Below are 26,210 nucleotides of genomic sequence, written 5' to 3'. Positions count from 1 at the left end.
AATTCAGAACTGTACAATCAGATGAGATTCCATTGACACAAACTTGTTGGGGTCTATTTCTTAAAAACTTTTCGATCCATAAAATCAACCAACTTCTTACACCTAAATCTTGCAATCTTTCTTTTAAAATTTGCGGTTGTACAGTATTAAAGGCTGATGTAAAATCCATGAAAAGAATTCTGACATGAGCATTTGTTTTATCTAGGTGGTGCTGAGCCTTATGTAACAAGGTCAAAGAGGCATCCACGTGCTCCGATCGGGCATGTATGCAAATTGTAATGGATCTACAAAGCCTTTAATTTGTGACATCAGTTCTTTACATAATATACGCTCCATGCACTTGCACAGAATAGATGTTAGTGCAATTGGGCGAAAGTCTTTTAAAAGCTCTGACCTGAGGAGTTTTAGGTACTGGAATAACAGTGGCGTTTTTCCATGCTGCTGGTACAAAACCATCATATAAAAAGACCTGAAACAACCTAGTACAGACATGCCCATGTTGTTCTGCACACTCTTTTAATACAATGCCCTCAAGGCCATCTGGACCGGTGGCTTTATGTGTTTTTTAATTCTACGGAGCACTTTGGTAACCTCCCCTACCTCTATTCTCATAGCTTTAGATTCAGTGAGATTATCATTATTCACATTATTAACACCTGATGTATTATCAAATCGTGAATAAAAAACATTTAAATTATTTACAAAGGTATAGGGGTCATCATCAACCAGTTGTACTTGTTTCTGTTGTCTACCCATCATTATGTTTAGTCCCCTCCATGCATCTCTGACATTACCACTTGTAAATTTCTTCTCAACTTTAATATAATAAGCCCTTTTTAGCTACAGATTTATGAACTGACAACATAGGACGATCACAGCTGTAATAAACTTACTGAAATTTCTATGAAATCCTCATCAAGTTCTTTACCTTTATTTTTCACCTTTATTTATATAGCTCTTTTAACAATGCAGATTGTGTCAAAGCAGCTTTACAGTGATAACTGGTATATAATTTTGGCTGCACAGCAGCTCCAGAAGAAAATGGTGTCATTGTCCAGCTTAAGTAAATTCAGTACTGAATGATCCTTTGTACAAATCAGTAGTTATTAATTTAGTTAATTCATCTATACATCGGCTCTGGAGAAAACAGTGATGTCATCATCCAGCTCAGCTCAGTTCTCATACAATGAAGTCAATGCAGACAGATCAAAAACATTGATGAATATCAAGTAATAAGGATAATTATGCTTTTAAATGTGCCATTTATAATTATATTTGTAGTTGTTGTTTTTATATATTTGGTTAAACACAGTAATTCTGAATGTGTCTCTATCGTCTCTCTCTCAGTGATTGTGATTGTGATTGTTGTCGCTTCATTCGCTGTTCTCCTTCCTGCTCTTATTCTCTGGATGATTCGCAGAAAAAGAGACGGTGAGTTTTTACAGTTTCTCATATTATCAACAGACAAAAAGTCCAAAACACCTGATAAAATAAGCGTGTAATTTAGACAGAATTCCTCTTGGACAGAGTTTAATGTTTCTATTCTACAGCACTAGAATTCTTCTAAAATCAATATCATTCGAGACTGTATTATGTGTTTGATCATAAATATTCTCTTGACGTTATGTTTCAGATAACAGAAGAGAAACTGATGACTCTGAGGTGAGTATTGTAGGTCGATCCATGAGTTATTAGTGTTTATAAGCTCTGATCCTGAAATATGACACTCGTATTAGTCAGATTATATATTGACATGTTAGAGTATTTGTACTGTTCTCATTCAGTTGGCAGGGTTGTGGACTCGAGTCACATGACTTGGACTCAAATCCCAAATTTGATGACTTGCAACTCAACTTGACAATCAAAGATGACTTGCAACTTGACTTAGACTTTGACAACAATGACTTGCGACTTGACTCGGACTTGAGCCATCTGACTTGGAAAGTCATACACAGTTCCTGCCAATCTCATGTTAATCTTAAGTATCTATAGAGTAGTATAGCATTCTTCATATCGCAGAAAAGTCTTTAGTTTAATCATATTTATAAAACATACATACGCTGTACAGAGTCTTTCCGAAAACAGCCGAGCACCTCGAGGCGTGTCCTGTGAGCGGAGCTAAAGCCAGCTACTTCTGTAAAGCCGAACGCGCGTTGATGGGCGTGCTTGTTCTCGAGCTCTGGTCGACATGTGCGTGCGTGCCAGGAGAAGTGCCCGTACAAGGAATTCCACCCCCGTTTACGTAACACAGGCCATACTCGAAAAAAAGACCCCGAAGTTCGTGAGGATTTGGAAGAGTATTTTTGGCACAGAAATACTCTGTGTTACGCCCCGTTCTATTAAGAAAAGGGGCTGACGTGAGTTTGATGGATAACGGGGAAACCGACTCCAGCCGACAGATAACCACAGACATCAAAATAAGATCCACAAATGATTTATTAAGGTGGAATACAAAAAAAATAAAAATAAAAAGGAGAAATAGCTTCAGGGTGCCCCAAGGCCAAAACAACAAACAAAATAGCTTACAAATAAAATAAATAAATACCCTAACAAAAGAAACAAAAATACAATCAACTTCCCTAACTCCCTAAAATAAACAAATGCAAACAAAGTCAAAATAAATGGCAGGACACCCCTACGCTCGTAAAGCATAAACAAAAACTTAATTGAATCACTTCAAACAAAAACAGGAACAGTGGTTCGAGATCTGCCGACGGGAGAAGGAATCCGGAGCTCCTCACGCCAGCAGGCCAACGCCAGAATGAGCTCGCCATCTTCCGAGAGTGCCACCCTTTTAAACGGAGCAGCCGCAGGCACAGCCAATGACGTTCTGTCCGCAGCAACCAATCCCTGCACAGACATTTAAAGAAAAAAAAATTCCACACAAAAACAAACAACAAGACAGATGCCGTATATCGTAACATCCGTCATACGTCCAACTCATGTTTTGAAACTTTGGACATGTTTAGCATGAGAATCCAACTCTTTAACAGTGTAAATAAGTCAGAATACATGAAATAGCATTATACCCCCCTTTTAAGACTTGCAACTCGACTTGGACTTGCCTGTTTTGACTTGGGACTTGACTCGAGACTTGAATGCAAAGACTCGAGACTTACTTGTGACTTGCAAAACAATGACTTGGTCCCACCTCTCAGTCTGTCAAGTTCAGACTGACGGATAGGAATCTGGCTACAGAGGCCAATCTACTTTGAGTGTAACTAAAACAAACCAATGCACATTAGCATGCAATTATTTGCAGCAGCTGCTCTGCCTCTCAGTCGGGTATATAATGAGCAGCAGGTGCAATGCATTCCTTAGGTTTTCGCTTCGGAGCCGAGTGTTCACGAATGCTGTCTTTCAAAAAGAGTGTCTCTAAAAGAACGAGCAGCTCTTCAGAAAAACCTCTGGTCACGATCGCTGTCTCACGTGTCTGGGCGCCGAGCATGCTGAGCTGAGTATGCTGAGCATTCGTGGGTGAGTCATCCCCACGAAGATGACCATCTCGGAGTTGCGGTCAAAACTCCAGTTCCTAAAAAGGGACAGAATCCCAGTGTCGATGTTACGATCCAATCCTCCTCAGAGGGTTGCTTCAGGCAGTGGTGCTGGTGACCTGAGGATTACAGTGATCGCACTTCCTTCGGGGAACCAACCCCCTAGCAACCCTCATCCCTCCTGCACTCCACAGCCAGTAGAGCTGCAGAGGGAAAGTGCTGGACCATCTCAAAGGTGTGTACCAGCCGTATGCTTCGGGGCTCTCTTGGCCGATCGGATGTTGATCACTGCATCATAGGGTGAGCCAGACTTTTCTGGAGATGATGATTTGGCTGCGTTGCCTCCTTTGGGAACTGTAGCATTGCCCGAGTCAAATCCTGAAATGATGACTATGCTTTCCCAAACCAGCCTCTTCAGCGACGCGGTTGAGAACTTCGCTCAGTAGTTCTCGGCTGTACAGAAGCAGTCTGAAGCTATCAGGCATCCTGCCCCGGCGGTCAGCTGCTGCTTCCACCCATCCCAGAGGGCGTCCCCCTGCTGCCAGCCCCACTCCCGCGCTGCAGCAGCAGCCTCTATCCAAGCGGTGTCGATTGCAAGCAAGGCGACCAGCCCATTCATACCCGCGCCGAGGAGCCGGTAGCAAGTGGGGCGCCCAGTCCATCCAGGCCCCCACCAAGAAGGGAGGCAAAGCCAAAGGCAAGAGGCCCTAAGACGGGCAACCCAGAGATGGTTGGGACTGCTCATCAGGAGATGGTGACCGCACCACTCCCTCCCCTGGAGGAGGGATGGGTGATAAATCCTTTGTTTCCTTTTGTTTATGTTACCCAAATTATCAATATAAGAGCATTTTCCTTTATCTCTGGGTCCGAAGGGGTCTCTTCGGGCAGACCCTGTTTAGTCCTCTATCACCCTCAGCAGCCGGACGTGGCAGAGCGTCCAGCACCAGGCCTATACTCTGTTGTATCCTTGAGAACCGGATTTAGGATGGGTGCCATATGTGTGACCCTGCGGGGATCCCATATGTGTAATTCCACGGTTGCTCCTAAACAAAGCCAGTGTCTTTCCCTTTGGGAGAACCCACCTCTTATCAGGTTGGAGTCACCCCAGTACTTCCATATGTAGTACAGCCCTATGTGGTTAGTCCATATGTACTTCACATAACTCCTTCGGGGAAGAATATGGCTTCCAGTGGAAAGGGCGCGCTTCCTATTGTTATCCAACAGTCTCACTGAGTGAGTTGTGCGGAACAGCAGTGATCGACACTCTCTGTGTAAGCCCTGTCCCACCATCCTTTTAGGCAAGGGGGAGCAGGAGGCTTGCACAGGGCACTGGAAGGGGGCAGCGGCTGTGGCACTTTGGACACCAATGTGCATTGGCTCATTTTAGTTACACTTGAAGTAGATTGGCCTCTGTAGCGAGATTCCTATTTGTCGGTCTCTCCGACGTACGTCTCCAACGAGGGTTACCTTTGTAACCGAGATGTTTCTGGTCTAAAACTCACAGATAAGAATAAAAATGATGGAACCAATGACCATCATTCAACATTTCCATTCATCCTACTGCCAGTGAACAATGATTCATCTTCAATCATTTGTGCATATTTGTGTATATTTGACACTGTTGTACTTTTTTCATATTTCCATTTATGTTTAGGAGCAGACAGATGATCATGTGACTTATTCTGAGGTCACTGCATACAGTAAAAACCAAGACAAAAAGAACAAGGTGAGAAACACTTCCTTGATGTTGTCCAGCTTCTCTCAACATGATAGTTTGTGTTTTCTTCTGAATGTGTGTCATGAATTGAGCTCAAACATCATGCTGTAATAATTGTGTGTTGAAACAATAACTGTGATGTTCATTCAGGTTCGCTGTGATGATAAAGTGACTTATGCTTCCATCAGAGGAGCAAAAGCTGGATCTCAGGAAAACTGCAGTGAACTTTATGCCTCTGTGAACTAGAACCATCACAAATCAGTCAAATAATTAAGAATATGAATATTACATAACTTACTCCTTATGGTTTCATTCAGTGCCATTATAAATACTTTCAATGTCTTTTACATGTTAACAAACAAACCCAAGTGATGCTCTGATTTATTTGTAGTTATTGGTTATTTTTCTCAGTTCAGCATGTTTTTTGTATAGTCTGTTTGTTGATCAGTTAATGCTAGTGTCTTTATTATTAATTCAGAGTTGCAGGTTTGTACAAAGTCTAGAAAATGAGGACAGTTTTACTCTCTTAGATCATTCTCATTAAATCATCTATTTTATTGAGCGGTTAATTAACTGTCATCTTGCACTAATTATGAAAACAGCCAAAGCTACTTGATGTTGTAACCCCGGGGTGTCCAAACCTGCTCCCGGAGGGCCACTGTCCCGCAGAATTTATCTTCAACCCCAAATAAACACACCTGATTCAGCTAATCAAGGAGTTACTTGACATACTAGAAATTTCCAGTCAGGTGTGTTGAGGCAAGTTGGAGCTAAAGTCTGCAGGACAATGGCCCTCCAGGACTGAGTTTGGACAGCCTGATGTAAGCGTTTATCACATGACAGGAATGATAATTTGGTGTTTGAACCATTTCAGCAGCTGCTTTCAGCAATTCTTGTAATATTATATTTTATTTGTCAATAATAAAATAGTCTATGTCAAACATGTATTTATGGTGAAATATATTTTCCATCATTACACACATTTTCTTGAGCAGACTCTGTAGACGAGACACAGAAACCTCATTCAGTTCTGGTAAGATGGAACTGATTATAAATGAAATCAATCTATTACTTCAATTATTTTAATATTCTGTGAACCTTAGATGATTCATAAACATTTGAATACCTGAATGCATTTAATACATAGCATTTTGGATACTGTCTATTAGTAGATATTTTACATTTCAATGTCTGTGACAGTTTCAGTTTGAGCGTCGAGCATCGGTTTGGCATGTCAGGGCAATGTTGGACCCAGATGCTGCCTACGTGAGCCAACCCCGCAGTCTGCTTTCGTCGCAACTAGTTCGTCGGCGTCGGCTAGGTGTGTTCCGGGCTTTACTAACACAACAAGCACAAAATCACTCATTGACTTAAACTAAATAGAGAAGGTACTTTGTACTGAGAAACTCTCGAAAGTGGTGGTAGAACCTCCAGTGCTCAGTAGACTAAATTTTAGATGCGCAGGTACTGTGTACCACTGAGTATCCATCCACTTCAAGCACTCAGGCGTGAGAAACTCCAGATGCAACAGTCATCTCTAAAACCAGTGTGGTCAAACTAACACACACTTTTTCTTCTGTCCTCTTTGTGTTCTAGTGTTTTCAAAACTGTTTGCATGACCATTTGTCTAGTTTTATATTTTCAGAGCTGTGATCTCACTGTTGAGGTCTGCAAACATTTTACTGTTGAATGTGAGAACTCAGTTAGTTTAACCACACAGGTTAGTAGAGGAACTGAGATCTTAACCCACACAGAACTGATCATCTCTGAACCCAGATGGGAGTGGGTTTCTTTAATAACCAGTGTGGTCAAACAACATTTAGTATCATACAAAAGTCTTTGCAATAGTTGCAAATTACTTAGAGGCTCCTTTCAGAGTCTGAGTTCCAGTGTTCATTTACAATAGAAACTTGATGTCTGATGTCATTATGGACGTCACATTGATGTTTGTCTGTTGATCTTACTAAAGCAGCAATAACAGCAGCATCAGAGTAGCAGATCTGTTCCCAAGACCAAATACATTAACATGATGAGTTTGCTTCAACACTACATGCTCCTGCGTAATGAATTCATCACATTATAATCAAAGTATTGATGAGTACCTCTGTTCTTTTAATGATTCATGTTTGAACATTTTAAACTCTGAAATGGCTGTCAGAGATTAATAATAACTACCACTGTCCTAGAATATTGTTTTCTACAGTTCATTCTGTTTTAAACCTGGTGGTTAATGTTTTTACACGTCTGAAACTTGTGAACATTTTTAACATTCTTTGTGGAGAAGAAGAGTCCATGGATCTCTTAGTCTTCTCTTGACCCTTTTAATTCTTGCAAAAATAACATTGAACACTTAAGACCCGCTGTCTTTCCTCATGCTGTCATGCCTGCTCACTTTTTAAAGTTGTAAATGCTGTTGGTTCAGATGTTGTTCTGTATCTATAAATATGAGTCCAAGCACTGGAACGGTCCCTGATAGTCTAAAACATGCAACAATTACAACAATTTTAAAGATGCCAAATTCAGATACATCTATCCTAACCAATTTTAGACCAATTTTTAGTTATCTTTTATGTCCAAAATCTTGGAGAGGCAGTACCCCTATTAAAAGTCTCTAATGATATCTTATTGGCTACAGATGCTTTTGCTTTGGTTGACCACAATGTACTCATTTCTCATTTGAAAAAAAAAAAAAAAAAAAAAAAAAAAAAAAAATGTTGGCCTTAGAGGTACCAATCTTGAATCTTGAATACCAATCTCAGGCCTTTTTTTACTTAGACAATTTACTTCCTCCACTGCTCCTCTAACTTGTGGCGTTCCTCAGGGCTCCATTCTTGCTCCGACTCTTTTCATGATTTATATATGCTGCCACTTTGTTCAGTTTTTTCAGAAATACAGAATTTATTTCTTCTTATGCTGCTTAGAAGAGTATTAGTAGACTGGTAAAGTTAGGGTCAGAATAAGTTTACATACTCTAATGAGAGTAAGTAGACATGTAGGTGCAGCATTATATATAGTCAACAGAATGTTGGGGGATGTCTTGGGGGAAGTGTTCGCAGTTCCGGCTGACCTAATTTATGCAGCCTAACAATCATTTAACTGATTTGAATAAAAAAATGACAATGTGTTATGTGTATGCCAGGTTAAAGAGATGTGTTTTTAGTCTAGTTTTAAACTGGCAGAGTGTGTCTGCTTCCCGAACAATGCTAGGAAGATTGTTCCAGAGTTTAGGTACTGCCTGCGGTTGATTTAGTCAGGACGCAAAGACATATAGAGCCGAGTATCATCAGCATAACAGTGAAAAATGCCCTGCTTCCTAATGATATCTCCCAAGGGTAGCATGTACAGCGTGAACAGCAACGGTCCTAGTACTGAGCCTTGCGGTACTCCACACTGATCTTGTGATTGGTATGACATCTCTTCTGATGTGATACAGTAGTAAATGGTTGCATGGTTATGATTTTCTCTCTAATATTATCAGTCTTGTTGGTAAAGAAGTTCATAAAGTCAAGAAATGTCTGAGGCTGAGGCTTTATTTCTTTTTAATTTAGCTACTGTATCAAATAAATATCTAGGATTTTGTTTGTTTTTTTCTCTAAGAGAGTCAGAAAATAAGCAGATCTAGCAGTTTTTAAGGTCTTTTTGTTTGAAATCGTGCTCTCTTTCCATACAATACTTTAAACTTCTAGTTTGGTTTTCTTCCACCTGTGTTCCGTTTTTTGGGCTTCCCTCTTAAGTCTGCAAGTGTGATTGTACCACGGCATTGGACTAATTTCCTTAATCTTCTTTACGTGCAAAGGAGCAACTGAGTCTAGTGTGCTGGAAAAGACAGAGGCAATAGTTTCTGTAGCAACATCGAGTCCTTCTAAGCTGTCTGGTATGCTAAGGAGATGAAACTGATCAGGAAGATTATTTATAAATCAATCTTGAGTAGTAGAAGTGATAGTTCTACCATATTTGTGGTAGAGAGGCGGTTTTGCGGCCTTGGCTAAACACAAGACTAGATAATGATCTGAGATGTCGTCGCTCTGCTGCAGAATTTCAACAGCATCATTATTGATTCCATGTGACAATATTAGATCTAATGTATGATTACGACAATGAGTGGGTCCTGACACATGTTGTCTAACTCCAATAGAGTTTAGAATGTCTGTAAATGCCAATCCCAATGTGTCTTTGTCATTATCTACATGGATATTAAAATCACCAACAACAAGGACTTTATCTGCAGCTAGTACTAACTCCAATAGAAAATCAGCAAATTCTTTGATAAAGTCTGTATGGTGCCCTGGTGACAAATCCTGATGGGATTTGTCACTTACATAAAGCACCATCACTTCAAAAGAATTATACATGAAACTAGACCTCTGAGTGTTCACAGTCTTTGCATAAACTTTTGTCTTGTTTTAATTGAGGTGTCTGTGTGCTGTGCACTTAGTGTGACATTAAATGTTTTCTGTAGTGTTTTCAGATCTGTGATCTCACTGTTGAGGTTTGAAAACATGTTACTGCTGAATGTGAGAACTTAGTTTAACCACAATAGAGCAGTGATCATCTCTGAACTCAATTTAGACTGGTGGGAATGAGTCTAGACATGCATGCTACTCTTTATGTCTGAACACAGTAAGCTAATGAGCAGAGGAGGAGCCGATGATGATTAAAGGAAGAGCTGTAACTATATAATGAAGAGAGAGACTGACAGAAACAGAAAATGGCTGATAAGTGTGATCTGTGTCTGCTGGGACTGATCATTCTCTCTTCACTTCTCACAGGTAAATGCATTTCTGCATGCTCTTTAAACTCCTGTGAAAGGGTTAAATATAAGTATACTTTTGATGGCATGGAGTCTGTGAATAAGTTGGTTTGAACATGCTTTATTCTTCATAACATTCATTTTCTGATATGTCGCATTTGCAAATACTGTTTTATTCCTGAATTCACTGGTATTTGACACTGAGAATGTCCTGTTGTCATTAATACATTTAATTTATTAATATATAGCATAATGATCACTCAAATGTACTTGTGTTTCAGGTATGATTGGAGCAGAAGTGACTCATGTGTTCATCAGTTCTGGTGAAAATGTCCGTCTGCCCTGTAATAATACTCTTTCTGACTGCAAATCAACTACATGGAACTATAACAGTTTCAGTCGTTCAGCAGCAGATGAACTGATTGCTGGAGGGATAAAGAATAAAGACACAGAGAGACATGAGAGACTGAGTCTGGGGTCTGACTGCTCTCTGAACATCAAGAACATCACAGAAGAAGATTATGGATTTTACACCTGCCAACAATATGTGAATGGACAAAAACAAGGAACTGATTATGTTTCTCTGCATGTTCTTCATGGTAAGTTTATGATTATGTGGTCAATTTACAAAGGACACCTTCTCCCTTCTCTCTCACCACATTCTCCCTTGAAACTCCTATGATGATTGAAGAGTCTGTGATTTGTGTCTTGTGTTCAGTTTCAGTGTCTCCATCATCATCATCATCATCATCATCATCCTCACAGACTGAGATCAGTCCAGGTCGCTCTGTGACTCTCTCCTGTCAGTTGTATTCATATGCTGGATTCTCCTGTGATTATTGGGTCCGTTCTGAGGGACTTCAGCTGTTGTGGGTGAATCAGGCTGGTGTTGATCTGAAGACAGACTCCAGATATCAGATATCATCAGATCACTGTATCATCAATCTGACTACAACACTCCTGAATGAAGATGACAACAGAGAGTGGAGATGTCAGCTTACTCTCAGAAATCAACTCCAGACCTCAGTCAGATACACTGTCAAGTATTCAGGTGAGAAACAACTATTACTACTGTAAAATATGATGTTAATGTCCTACAGATGAACATCTGAACATTCATCTTCTGATTCAACAACACTGATTCCAGTCAGCAGCTCAAACTCTGAGAAGAAATCAAGCCAAACTACAGCAGCAGCTCCTACACAAGGTTCATGATCACATGATCACTGTCACACATCATCAGTCTCTCACTTCACTGGTTCACACTGGCTTTAATTAATCCATCCTTTAATTTGTACAGAGAATCAGAAGTCATTAAATACTCCAAACTCTGAGAGGACAGCAGCTGCACAAACACCTGGATTTACTGAACAACAAGGTATTTATTCATGACTTTCTTATATAAACTCAATAACTCCAAAGGCTCTTTGACACAGAGACATGAGGATTAATAATGTCATTCAGAACAAACTGATGTTAATGTTCTACAATATGAAGCATCTGAACCTTCATCTTCTTCAGCTCCAGTTGATTCAGAGACACAGTTTCCAGTCAGCAGATCAAACTCTGAGACGACTTCAGCTGCACACAGAAAATCTGCAGTTGCTGCACAGCGAGGTTTTTATGCATGTCTTCCTCATTTCAGTGCTTTACAGTGCCAATTACAGTAGAACTATAGGAACTTCTCTACATATTGATTTGCAGAAAAAATACAGCTTTTCACAAACATTGTTTAAGAACAATAGCAGCTAAAATAAATCAAACTCAATTTGTAGAAGAAAAGTATTATTATTTATTTTTTTTTGAATGCAGTTCATTCATGCTGATAACCATTGAAATTTAAATGTGTAAATGCTTCATCAATCACTGTTCATAGTTTAATCCCCTTGACTTCAGTCATGTCCAGTTTCTCTTCTTCTTCTTCCACACATGTTTCCTGCAGTGATTGTGATTATTGTTGAGATGGCAGTGTTTGCTGCTCCTACTGTGATTCTTCTTCAGATCATCTGTGCAAGAAGAGCTGGTGAGTTTGAGCTTCACACAATCTGATGATTCACACTCATCTGATCTGGAACAATCTGCAATCATGGTAAAAACACATACGAGAGGTCAGTCCATGCTTTTATTTTGCAGGGAGGAAGGACTCGCAGCACCCAGAGGAAATAGAGATGCCTACAATATTACAATAAAATACTGCTGAGTTTGGAGACAATCTGAAACAACTTCTCAAAAAACAAAGAAAAAAAGTCTGACCACCCTGAAGAAATAGTGACACCATCAAGTTTAGATATTATAGATTATAATTGTTTAACAGTCAAGATTTATTTTCATTTATATGGATATTTCCATACAGTGTTCAAAGTCATTTTCTTGTGGTTCATATATAAACTGCTTTAAATATAATATTAAATACAGTAATGGACAGACTGTATAATCATCTCTCTGCTCTGTTCTGCCTCATGATCATTAATTAATCACATTAAAAAAAGAATGCGTTAAAATTATTAACGCATTTAACGCTTTTGCCCCGCCCCCAGACCTACGTATAGGTGCAGTTTTTCTGTCCAGGGGTGCATTTCCCAAAAGTATCGTTAGTCAACTATGGTCGTAAGTCCCATTGAACTCTATTGGTAATGACAGAACTTACGACCATAGTTCACTTTGGGATATGCAGCCTAGAATAGCACAAGTGCAAATGTGATACTGATTTTATACAACATTCAATAAATAAGAAGTTAATATCATGTTATTTTAGACAATATTGTCTGTTTTGCTCAATTTTGCCAACGAAAATATAAAGACGAAGCAGAACTGTTCGTCTCAGAGCAAGAGTGATTCAAAATCATACGGATCCTTCTGCTCTCTAATCACTCTCGCGGTACTTTGATGTCACACACCGATCGATCTGTGCAGCGCCGCTTCAAGTCCAACAAGCCTAATGATTTAATGGACCATTCATAAAAGGGGTTTTCACACCGAATAGTTCTAGGAACTCAGTTATAGGAACTAGCCACTAGGATAGTTCCCCGGGAACAAATTTCTCCCTCGGGCATGTTCCTGGTTGCATTCACACCAGGAATAGGAACTCTGAAGCGGCCGATGGCAGTGTCTTTAAGTGAGGCATTTACAAATGCTAAACACCGGTGGATGGAGGATGCCGTGATCATTGAGTGTCGTGGGTTTCGTGATAACGGAGATGGAATGTAAACGCAGAATTTACATGACTGAAAGAGCAAAAAGGGGGGCTAATAGAGTGTAATAATTTATTTGATAAAATAACAAATGTCATTCCCTACATTGACAATGATTGGAGAGATCGCTGTGATGCTGACTTGTGCATTGAAGAACTTGATTTAGCGGTTCAAAATCTTAAGATAAACAAATCTATTCATTTTCTTCTCAAATGTGACTTAGATTTATTTAAACTCACAGTGAAACTATCAGCATTTCACCAACAAGTTGTATTATGTTGGAAATTGGCACACACACAATTTTACACCCCACAATACTCCTATCTGGAATAACAAATATATTTTACATAGAAACAAATCTTTATTTTACGAGGACTGGTTAAATAGAAATATTTGGTCAATGATGATATAATGGATGAGAGTGGTAATGTTTTAGATTACAATTCCTTCACTTTAAAACACGGATTTGCCTGTCATCCAAAACAGTTCTTTATTGCTGTTAATGCAATACCCTCGGGAATAAAAATAATAATGAAATGTTCCCTTTCTTACTCCAAAATTACTGCAGTCCTTCCCTCTTATATATGTTGATGTTGAAATAGAAAATAAACTTTGCAGTAACAGAGTTATCATCCAGTCATGCTACCCCTGTCAAATCTTAAGACATAAATTAGATCAAACATTTGATAAAAATACTGTTAAATATTTTAGAACAGCTTATCTAAGATTTCATATTCCCCCCAAAGCAAAATAAACACATTTTAAAATATTAAATTACATGTCCTTCCAATCATTTTTTTTTTTTTTACATTTAAAATTTAATTTTGAAAAAAAAAAAAAAAATGTCCATGTAATTTCTCTAATTCCTTTTGGAGAACATTACAGGATCGGATGATAGAAAAAGATTAAGTTGCTGATAGTTTCACTCTTACCTCACAAAATGTAATGTATGGGATAACCAAAGATTGCTGTATTTTGTACTGTTTGGTTAGTAATATTGTATTATTAGCGAACATATATATAATCTTAAATCCCCTCCTTTGCTTATTATATTTAGAAATTAGTTAAAATACTTCTCAGATGCTATTAGTAAAATTAAAAATCTAAATGTATTAAAACTATTTAATTTGTTTGTATTATATAATTTGTTGTTATTATATTTTATTTATTTTATTTTTATTTAATTTTATGTTTTGTTTGTTTTATATTGGATTCATTATGGTTCTGTTGTGTTGAATCTTCCTTGCCAGATTCTTTTTTGTATATTGACGGTTTTTGCCATTTTGTTTTTATTCAGATTCAGAAAAGAAAAAAGAAAAAAAAGGAAAAAAGGAATGGGTCGACGTCAATATATATAATGTATAAAGTTAGTTAACTCTTTAAGGAGGCTAACTTTAAGTGTTTTGGGGTCTCTTGTTTCTGTGACCACTGCACGAGTGACCGCCCATATAGCGCTTTTTACAATGCAGATTGTGTCAAAGCAGCTTTACAGTGATAACGTTGTTGAATATCAAATGTCAAGTGTCAGAGTCCCAGGGGATATAAAGGAATGAGGACAATTCATTCTACCGAAGTACTTGCAAGTGCTGAAATACTACTCATACAGGTAAGTTTATTTTACGAATTAAATTTGTGAGGTAACGCAGCGCTGTTTCACTTGGTCTAACATCATACTAAACTGCATTTGAGCATTAAAAAGTTGTGGAACGCTATTCTATGTATTAGTCTGTTGACTGTAAGCTAGATCAACATTAGAATATCATACTGATGATATTCTAACATTCCATCGTGTTGAGCCACATAACATTAATTCATCACGCAGCTGTCAATGTCTGTTTCCATGGTTACTATGCAGTACAAGAGGAATCCAGGGATAATGCAGAACTGCAGATATTACGTCATTGACAGGCGACAAGGGACGGGCATTATTTTGAATTTTTGAATTTCTCTGAATTTACAAATCTTGGTAACATTTAGGATAAGGTAAGGCACACAAAGTATACAACGAAAAATATAACACTGAGCAAGTGGTTTTGTATATTTTAATCTTACATATTGTCTCTAAAGCTGCAAAAGTGATTTCCTCTTTGTATTTTGTTGTTTGTTAACATTCATGACACTGAAAGCAGCAAGCCTGCTGTAACTGTAAGATCGAATGCGCGGATCCCCTATAATGATACACATTAGTTTTCTTTTTTCACGTTACCTAAGTCATACAACTGCGTGTACAAGGACATTTTGACATAAATCTGTGTGTATGTGTCCATCCAAGAACAAATAGATGCGGAAGTGAACGCTTAGCTAGTAAAGCTTAGCTAGTAAAGCTTAGCTAGTAAAGCGCTTCCCTTCTGCAAGGGCATTGTACGACGAGGTTTCTCAATCTTTATCTGCGTCATGGATTTCGAGTATTCTTGTACTTATGTCATGCTGATCTGGTTAATTTCTTTTGGGTGTTCTCTCGGCAGGTTCTGACGGTTAGACGAAGTTCTGTCTGCTTAGTTCTATCTAGCCGTGAGCGGGAGTCACGCCCAAGCATATCGAATGAGTCTTTCCTTTAGAAACTATATATACCTTTCATTATTTACCTAACATAACTCAAATGCTCATCATTCGCTCATAGTAATAATCAAGGCATGTTGATTATTGCTCGCTAGCTACTGGTGGTGGTGTCATCGTTTTCTACTTTATCTTCAGCTTCGGTCTTCACAAATATGTCCCTTTACATCATTGGCTTATCGTGACCTTTCATTGTTATTCATAATGGGCCTTTCGTGGCCTTCACATATAACAGCCTGATCGTGGCTTTTGCGTAACATGGCATATCGTTGACTTTGCTTTAAATGGCCTATCATGACTTTTCGCATTATATGGAATATAGTTGTCATCAGGCATATCGTTGCCATAACATTAAATAGTCTATAGTCACCATCACATTAAATGGCCTATCATTGCCTTTGCTTTAAATGGCCTATCATGACTTTTAGCATTACATGGCATATAGTTGCCATCGGGCAGATCGTAGTCATTGGGAATACCGTTACCATTACATCAAACTGCCTAACATTATTCATTATAACATTACATTATAACAAATTCGCATTAAATGGCATATTGTGGTTCTACACATAACAGCCTATTTTGGCTCTTCATATAACTCGTCATTGCCACCAGGTAAGTCTGTTTTATGTAACTTTGCCTATCGTGGGTCTTCACAAATTGGCCTATATTGACTTTACAAGGTACATGACCTTCGTGGTCTTTCTGTGTTAATCAGCTTAATGCGGCCTCTCACACCATATCTTTATCAGTCAATGCTTATTAATATTTATGTATGCCTTCATTTGTCATAATTTAATACTAACCTTTTGGTCGTTCCATTCCAGGTAATACAATTATGAAAACCTCAACTGTTGGGTATCAATTTCTCTTTGGGGGTAGGCTCCGCCCCTACCTTCATCTTCAGGCAGGATCAGCCAAATCTGCATCCCCAGGATTCGGACGAAGGATGGGGCCTATGCCAAAGAACTTCAGTACAACTAAGCATGAAACCTTGTACCATGTTTAGTTGTACCGTCTGTCACTATCATCTGTTTATACTTTACGGAATAAATAACATGTAAACGTTTACCTGCCCTCTGAGTCTTTATGGTAGAACTGAAGGTCTGAAATGCACAGCCAAACAAACCACATTCAAAACAGTTGTGCTCTAATTAGTAACATACTTAACATACTTAGTAAACATGCCAACAAACGATGAGTGGGAACCGGGAACACAGGACAAAGGGAAACTGGAAAACAGAGACAAACAAACTATAAGTTCTTGAAAATGAAACCAAGACCAAAATACAATGGAATTGTGACACTGGTCAGTGTTGTAAGAGGGTGGAGTTGATGGTCACATGGGTGATTCAAGATTTCTTCAGGTTAAATTTTAACAAAATGCATTCAAAATTAAATAGCATTGACACTCCCTCAAGTATAATGCTACAAAACATTCAATCAAAAGGAATACAAGAGCACATTTATTGATAATAAATACACTCAAGGCCCTTTATTTTTGTGTTTTATTTATCGCTTTTCACAGCAAAATCCTCAGTGTTTAAATAACACTGCTGGTGTTTATATGCGTCACACTCAGAGTGTTAAAGTAACACTGAGGGTATGTTTACACAACAACGTGCTAAAAACAGAAAAGTTCTTCCTCTGCACAGACGACAATGTTGACAAAACAATGCCTGTTCATGTGGATCCATGAAAATGACTAAAATCACTGCATTATGCTGCCAGGCCAGTAGTTGGGAATGTAAAGAAAGACTACGCGCCTGCGCACATACGCATTTTTTTACAGGGCACTCGCGCCAAACACACATGCCTGTAGACTAAACACGTAATACACATGTGCATGACGATACTGTTTTCACAGATTTGAGTCTTTGTTGTTTACACAGAGAAGGTAATGGTATTGTTTTGAAAAAAACATGCACTTTGAAACACGGTTTCAAAAGTTTGCATTTCCATGCCCCCAAAACGCCGTTGTTGTGTAAATGAACAGCCAAAATGCCTAAAAAGTTTTCCACATTCAGTGGAAAATGGTGTCGTGTAAACGGCCCCTGAAGCAGTGTTGAAGTTAATGAGATAAGTAATTAATCAAGTGATGACTGAGCATTAGTGATTAACACCTGCTGTTGACAAGCAGAATCACTGAAGGAAAGAGAAAAAAAAAATAGAAGAGATGAGCAGAAACACAATAACTACAACTGACTTCCAGCCACAGCCTTAAATGAAATCAACTAAAGATAAAAGAAGGCATGAAATATCTCAAGATCCCAGCTGAGGAGGATTAAACAACTCCACAAACAGCATTACCAGCTTCACTTATTACTAACCAGACTGATTTATTTCTGTCAGACGTCTACAGAAGTTCTTATTGTAATCAACAGAGGTTTAGATGTTGATGTTTTATTAAAAATATCATCAATAGTTTAATCAATAGTCAATAGTTAATCAATAGTATAATTTGGTGATCAGTGTTTGCTTTAGTTGGGCAGTTTGACTCTTGACTTTTTTTTTTTTAATGGCGGGAAAAACAAGAGAAAATGTGATCAGATGATGTTGGCTACTTATTGATGAAAAAGATATAATCATCATGTAGTGACCTGATTAACCAATCTCATTCTGAGTCTATTCTATGATTATATGGATGACATGTCATTAATTTCACACTATTAATTACAGTGCATCCGGAAAGTATTCACAGCTCTTCACTTTTTCCACATTTTGTTATGTTACAGCCTTATTCCAAAAGGGATTAAAATAATTATTTTCCTCAAAATTCTACAAACAATACCCCATAATGACAACATGTAAGAAGTTTGTTTGAAATCTTTGCAAATTTATAAAAAAAAAAAAAAAAAAAAAAAAAATCACATGTACATTAGTATTCACAGCCTTTGCTCAAAACTTTGTTGAAGCACCTTTGGCACCAATTACAGCCTCAAGTCTTTTTGAGTATGATGCTACGAGCTTGACACACCTATTTTTGGGCAGTTTCTCCCATTCTTCTTTGCAGGACCTCTCAATCTCCATCAGGTTGGATGGGGAGCGTCGGTGCACAGCCATTTTCAGATCTCTCCAGAGATGTTCAATCGGGTTCAAGTCTGGGCTCTGGCTGGGCCACTCAAGGACATTCACAGCGTTGTCCCGTTGTCCTTTGTTATATTGGCTGTGTGCTTAGGGTCGTTGTCCTGTTGGAAGATGAACTTTCGCCCCAGTCTGAGATCCAGAGCACTTTGGAGCATGTTTTCATCAAGTATGTCTCTGTACATTGCTGCATTCATCTTTCCCTTGATCCTGATTAGTCTCCCAGTTCCTGCTGCTGAAAAACATCCCCACAGCATGATGCTGCCACCACCATGCTCCACACTGTAGGGATGGTATTGACCAGGTGATGAGCGGTGCCTGGTTTCCTCCAGACATGACGCTTGCCATTCAGACCAGAACATTTTGTTTCTCATGGTCTGAGAGTCCTCCAGACGGGCTGTCATGTGCCTTTTACTGAGGAGTGGCTTCCGTCTGGCCACTCTACCATACAGGCCTGATTGGTGGAGTGCTGCAGAGATGGTTGTTCTTCTGGAAGGTTCTCCTCTCTCCACAGAGAAATGCTGGCACTCTTTCAGAGTGACCATCGGGTTCTTGGTCACCTCCCTGACTAAGGCCCTTCTCCCCCGATCGCTCAGTTTGGCAGGGGCGGCCCGCTCTAGGAAGAGTCCTGGTGGTTCCAAACTTCTTCCATTTTTGGATGATGGAGGCCACTGTGCTCATTGGGACCTTCAATGCTGCAGAAATGTTTCTGTACCCTTCCCCAGATCTGTGCCTCAATACAATCCTGTCTCGGAGGTCTACAGACAATCCCTTGGACTTCGTGGCTTGGTTTGTGCTCTGACATTCACTGTTAACTGTGGGACCTTATATAGACAGGTGTGTGCCTTTCCAAATCATGTCCAATCAACTAAATTTACCACAGGTGGACTCCAATCAAGTTGTAGAAACATCTCAAGGATGATCAGTGGAAACAGGAGATGCACCTGAGCTCAATTTTGAATGTCATGGCAAAGGCTGTGAATACTTATGTACATTTGATTTTTTCATTTTTAATAAATTTGCAAAGTCAAACAAAACTTCTTTTGTTTTGTCATTATGGGGTATTGTTTGTAGAATTTTGAGGGAAAAAATGAATTTAATCCCTTTTGTAATAAGGCTGTAACATAACAAAATGTGGAAAAAGTGAAGTGAAGAACTTTCCGGATGCACTGTATAGTAGCTCTGTCATTCTTCAGTGTGAGATCCAGCAGTGTTGTGACCAGACTCAACCCTGCTTAGCTTCAGTCTTGGCCTACAGGGTCATACGCTTCTGCTCTTTTGCAGTTGATTTCATCTAAGGCTGTGGCTGGAAGTCAGTTGTAGTTCTTGTGTTTTTGCTCGTCTCTTCTGTTTTTCTGTCTAAACGTTACTTCAGTTGATGGTCTTTGAACATTATTTCCAATAATGGTAAACTTTTAGCACCCTGTGCTGGCATGCATTTCAGCATTTTGTTAACAGTGTAGCTGGTTTTGTTGTTGTTGTTGTTTGTTTGTTTGTTTGTTTGTTTTTTACAATTAACAAATCCAAACAAAACATTTTCCCAAAGTAAAGAAAAATCTTTATCAATGTTCTCAATAACAAATAGGGAAAAATCTTTCCACAAAATAAATGCACTAAAGTTTCTGGGTGTTGTTTACAAAAAGAACAGCTGTTCTCATTACAGTAAGTGAAAACTAACTAAAATTAATATCTATTGATTTTTTTTTTACTGTAAAGCTGCTTTGACACAATCTGCATTGTAAAAAGCACTATAGAAATAAAGGTGACTTGACATCATGCACTGGTGTAGTGTCACTATATATCAACTCTAGCTGGATTTAAACACTCAGTTCGGATCAGAGGAAGTTCACAACCACAGGAGGAGCTGATGGTGTCATCTCATGTTAGTGTGAACATCTTCAGCACAATAACTGAGTCATTGATACGGATCTGATCTGGACTACAGCAGCTGAAATAAATCAGTCTCAGTTTGTGAAAGAAATGTCTTGATGTTGTGTTCATGCATTCAAATATGATTTTTCTATTTCTGTTTTGTTTTTAGTCATTGTACCATCAACTACAGCAACAACACTGAATCCAGAACTCGACAGGGTTCGCCAAGCGGGGAACTCGACTGGAATAAAAGGATGCACGTATCTGGCCCAGGGTGCGGGAGTGGCATTGCCGACACTAGAACGGGCTCTTCGTGTCTACCGGCTGCTGGAAGCGAGTACACGGGAAGATACCGGTTCTACACGAAGGCTATAGAATGTAGCGAACGTGTTAGGTATCGCCCAGCCCGCAGCTCTACAGATATCTGTCAGCGAGGCGCCGTGCGCCAGCGCCCAGGAAGAGGCAACTCCTCTGGTGGAGTGGGCTCTCAACCTGAGCGGGCAAGGCAAGCCCTGGGTTTAAACGCCAGGGCGATGGCATCCACTATCCAGTGGGCCATCCTCTGCTTGGAGACAGCCTTTCCCTTCTGCTGGCCTCCGTAACAGACAAGAGCTGATCTGAGGTCCTGAAGCTTCGCGTTCTGTCCACGTACAGGCACAGAGTGCGGACGGGACAGAGCAAAGCTAGGGCTGGGTCTGCCTCCTCCGAAGGCAGCGCTTGCAGGTTCACTACCTGATCTCTGAAGGGAGTGGTAGGAACCTTGGGCACATATCCAGGCCGGGGTCTCAGGATAACGTGAGAGTCACCGGGCCCGAATTCCAGGCATGATTCGTTGACCGAAAATGCGTGCAGGTCCCCTACCCTCTTCACAGAGGCCAATGCAACCAAGAGGACGGTCTAAGGGACAGTACTTTTAACTCGGCTGACTGCAAAGGCTTGAAGGGATGACCCCGGAGAGATGTAAGCACCAGGGAGAGATCCCAAGAGGGTATAGAGGAAGGGCGAGGTGGATTCAGTCTCCTCGCCCCCCTCAGGAACCTGACGATCAGGTCGTGCTTCCCCAACGACTTACCTTCAACTGCATCGTGATGTGCGGCAACATACACCTTTAGGGTGGAGGGAGACAGCCTTCGTTCCAAGCCCTCTTGCAGGAAGGAAAGCACAGACCTGACCGAACATGATCGGGGGTCCTCTCGGTGAGAGGAACACCATTCGATGAACAGGTTCCACTTCAACGCATAGAGGTTCCTCGTAGAAGGAGCTCTAGTGCAAGTGATAGTGTCTACAACCGACTGGGGGAGATCACTTAGAACCTCCGCGTCCCGTCCAGGGACCACACATGGAGTTTCCACAGGTCGGGACGCGGGTGCCAGAGGGTGCCCCGTCTCTGAGTCAGGAGAATGGGCCAGGGAGGTGCTGTCGCGAGGAGCGCCAGGTCTGAAAACCAGGTCCGAGTGGGCCGATATGGAGCCACTAGCAAGACCTGCTCCTCGTCCTCCCTGACTTTGCACAGGAGCTGTGCGAGAAGTCTCACTGGGGGAAACACATATTAGCGTAGGCCCCGGGGCCAGCTGTGTGCAAGGGAAAATAGGCCGTCCGTGGGAAAAACCCCATTCACTCGAGTTGCCACTGTACGCCTAGGAAGTCGGTGGGAGCGCTGCAACACATGGACGCCCGTTTCCTTCTTAAATGAGCGGCGACGTGTACGCTTTCCCCCTTACCCCTGGCTTAGGCCGACAGGGGACGGATACGAAGTTCCTGGACAGAGGGAGCGAACGCTAGGGGGCGACGATGAGTTGTCCGCGAACGGCCGTCCACGGCGTGCAAAATAGGAATAAGATGGACAGATAGGACTTTCCTGGACGGGGCGCGACCGCCAGGGGGCGACGCTGGGTGTCCACGAACGGCCGTCCACGGCGTGCAAAATAGGCTGTCCGGACACCCCCGGGCCAGGGCGCTTCCCTTAGGCAGAGAAGCGCTTTACTAGCTAAGCTCAGCTGGCTAAACCCTGCAAAAGCTAGCAAACCTTTGCAAAATGATAACGCGAGCATCGTTGTTCAATACCTTATTGAAGAGATAAGTCTTACTCGGAAGTGCCCTGCACAGGAGATGGGGGCACGATAAGCACAAGGGAAATGTTTATGGCCAGGCAGCGCAGAGTACTGAGTACTGGTAACAAACAACAAAATACAAAGAGCACATCACTTTTGCAGCTTTAGAGACAATATGTAAGATTAAAATATACAAAACCACTTGCTCAGTGTTATATTTTTTGTTGTATACTTTGTGTGCCTTACATTATCCTAAATGTTACCAAGATTTGTAAATTCAGAGAAATTCAAAAATTCAAAATAATGCCCGTCCCTTGTCGCCTGTCAATGACGTAATATCTGCAGTTCTGCATTATCCCTGGATTCCTCTTGTACTGCATAGTAACCATGGAAACAGATATTGACAGCTGCGTGATGAATTAATGTTATGTGGCTCAACACGATGGAATGTTAGAATATCATCAGTATGATATTCTAATGTTGATCTAGCTTACAGTCAGCAGACTAATACATAGAATAGCGTTCCACAACTTTTTAATGCTCAAATGCAGTTTAGTATGATGTTAGACCAAGTGAAACAGCGCTGCGTTACCTCACAAATTTAATTCGTAAAGTAAACCTACCTGCATGAGTAGTATTTCAGCACTTGCAAGTACTTCGGTAGAATGAGTTGTCCTCATTCCTTTTATATCCCCTGGGACTCTGACACTTGACATTTGATATTCAACAACGTTATCACTGTAAAGCTGCTTTGACACAATCTGCATTGTAAAAAGCGCTATATGGGCGGTCACTCGTGCAGTGGTCACAGAAACAAGAGACCCCAAAACACTTAAAGTTAGCCTCCTTAAAGAGTTAACTAACTTTATACATTATATATATTGACGTCGACCCATTCCTTTTTTCTTTTTTCCTTTTTTTTTCCTGAATCTGAATAAAAACAAAATGGCAAAAACCGTCAATATACAAAAAAGAATCTGGCAAGGAAGATTCAACACAACAGAACCATAATGAATCCAATATAAAACAAACAAAACATAAAATTAAATAATAATAAAATAAATAAAATATAATAACAACAAATTATATAATACAAACAAATTAAATAGTTTTAATACATTTAGATTTTTAATTTTACTAATAGCATCTGAGAAGTATTTTAACTAATTTCTAAATATAATAAGCAAAGGAGGGGATTTAAGATTATATATATGTTCGCTAATAATACAATATTACTAACCAAACAGTACAAAATACAGCAATCTTTGGTTATTCCATACATTACATTTTGTGAGGTAAGAGTGAAACCATCAGCAACTTAATCTTTTTCTATCATCCGATCCTGTAATGTTCTCCAAAAGGAATTAGAGAAATTACATGGAATTTTTTTTTTTTTTTTCAAAATTAAATTTTAAATGTAAAAAAAAAAAAAAAAAAATTATTGGAAGGACATGTAATTTAATATTTTAAAATGTGTTTATTTTGCTTTGGGGGGAATATGAAATCTTAGATAAGCTGTTCTAAAATATTTAACAGTATTTTTATCAAATGTATGATCTAATTTATGTCTTAAGATTTGACAGGGGTAGCATGACTGGATGTTACTGCAAAGTTTATTTTCTATTTCAACATCAACATTTTTGGAGTAAGAAAGGGAACATTTTATTATTATTTTTATTCCCGAGGGTATTGCATTAACAGCAATAAAGAACTGTTTTGGATGACAGGCAAATCCGTGTTTTAAAATGAAGGAATTGTAATCTAAAACATTACTACTCTCATCCATTATATCATCATTGACCAAATATTTCTATTTAACCAGTCCTCGTAAAATAAAGATTTGTTTCTATGTAAAATATATTTGTTATTCCAGATAGGAGTATTGTGGGGTGTAAAATTGTGTGTGTGCCAATTTCCAACATAATACAACTTGTTGGTGAAATGCTGATAGTTTCACTGTGAGTTTAAATAAATCTAAGTCACATTTGAGAAGAAAATGAATAGATTTGTTTGTCTTAAGATTTTGAACCGCTAAATCAAGTTCTTCAATGCACAAGTCAGCATCACAGCGATCTCTCCAATCATTGTCAATGTATGGAATGACATTTGTTATTTTATCAAACAAATTATTACACTCTATTAGCCCCCCTTTTTTCTCTTTCAGTCGTGTAAATTCTGCGTTTACATTCCATCTCCGTTATCACGAAACCCACGACACTCAATGATCACGGCATCCTCCATCCACCGGTGTTTAGCATTTGTAAATGCCGCACTTAAAGACACTGCCATCGGCCGCTTCAGAGTTCCTATTCCCGGTGTGAATGCAACCAGGAACATGCCAGAGGGAGAAATTTGTTCCCGGGGAACTATCCTAGTGGCTAGTTCCTATAACTGAGTTCCTAGAACTATTCGGTGTGAAAACCCCTTTTATGAATGGTCCATTAAATCATTAGGCTTGTTGGACTTGAAGCGGCGCTGCACAGATCGATCGGTGTGTGACATCAAAGTACCGCGAGAGTGATTAGAGAGCAGAAGGATCCGTATGATTTTGAATCACTCTTGCTCTGAGACGAACAGTTCTGCTTCGTCTTTATATTTTCGTTGGCAAAATTGAGCAAAACAGACAATATTGTCTAAAATAACATGATATGAACTTCTTATTTATTGAATGTTGTATAAAATCAGTATCACATTTGCACTCGTGCTATTCTAGGCTGCATATCCCAAAGTGAACTATGGTCGTAAGTTCCGTCATTACCAATAGAGTTCAATGGGACTTACGACCATAGTTGACTAACGATACTTTTGGGAAATGCACCCCTGGACAGAAAAACTGCACCTATACGTAGGTCTGGGGGCGGGGCAAAAGCGTTAAATGCGTTAATAATTTTAACGCATTCTTTTTTTAATGTGATTAATTAATGATCATGAGGCAGAACTGAGCAGAGAGATGATTATACAGTCTGTTCATTACTGTATTTAATATTATATTTAAAGCAGTTTATATATGAACCACAAGAAAATGACATTCAACACTGTAGGAAAATATCCATAAACCATATAAATGAACATAAATCTGGCCTTTTATTTGTAAAAGATATTTGAATCTAAACTTGATGGTGTCACTATTTCTTCAGGGAGTTTTTTCTCTGTTTTCTGAGAAGAAGAAAATCAATCAATGAACAATCCTCTGAGAGTTTCTGCTGTTTTAAATCTTGTTTCAGATTGTCTCCAAACTCAGCAGTATTTTATTGTAATATTGTAGGCATCTCTATTTCCTCTGGGTGCTGCGAGTCCTTCCTCCCTGCAAAATAAAAGCATGGACTGACCTCTCGTATGTGTTTTTACCATGATTGCAGATTGTTCCAGATCAGATGAGTGTGAATCATCAGATTGTGTGAAGCTCAAACTCACCAGCTCTTCTTGCACAGATGATCTGAAGAAGAATCACAGTAGGAGCAGCAAACACTGCCATCTCAACAATAATCACAATCA

General features: G+C 39.5%; 2 protein-coding genes and 1 long non-coding RNA gene across 4 annotated transcripts in view; 2 read left to right on the top strand and 1 right to left on the bottom strand.

The window, feature by feature from the left end:
- Positions 1-26,210, top strand: part of LOC127508119 (uncharacterized) — a 310,593-nt gene that overhangs the window by 3,456 nt on the left and 280,927 nt on the right. The gene's annotated exons all lie outside the window — the stretch shown is intronic.
- On the top strand, positions 1,633-5,809 carry LOC127508264 (uncharacterized). Its single transcript, XR_007928761.1, has 3 exons — positions 1,633-1,662; positions 5,149-5,220; positions 5,362-5,809. It is a non-coding gene; the product is annotated as an uncharacterized LOC127508264 (long non-coding RNA).
- Positions 25,692-26,210, bottom strand: part of LOC127508159 (uncharacterized) — a 448,826-nt gene continuing 448,307 nt past the window's right edge. Inside the window, exons 6-7 of one of the 2 annotated variants that reach the window (XM_051885866.1) lie at positions 26,130-26,210; positions 25,692-26,019 (exon numbers count right to left, since the gene is read on the bottom strand). In XM_051885866.1, the coding sequence (XP_051741826.1) occupies positions 25,964-26,019; positions 26,130-26,210 (137 nt within the window). In that variant the 3' untranslated portion in view covers positions 25,692-25,963. The remainder of the gene's footprint in view (positions 26,020-26,129) is intronic. The other variant, XM_051885867.1, reaches the window with a different exon arrangement.

Source organism: Ctenopharyngodon idella, chromosome 3 (assembly GCF_019924925.1).
Source record: "Ctenopharyngodon idella isolate HZGC_01 chromosome 3, HZGC01, whole genome shotgun sequence".
Lineage (NCBI taxonomy): Eukaryota > Metazoa > Chordata > Actinopteri > Cypriniformes > Xenocyprididae > Ctenopharyngodon > Ctenopharyngodon idella.
The sequence above is the reverse complement of the archived record's forward strand: the minus strand, read 5'-3'. Positions and strand labels throughout refer to the sequence as shown.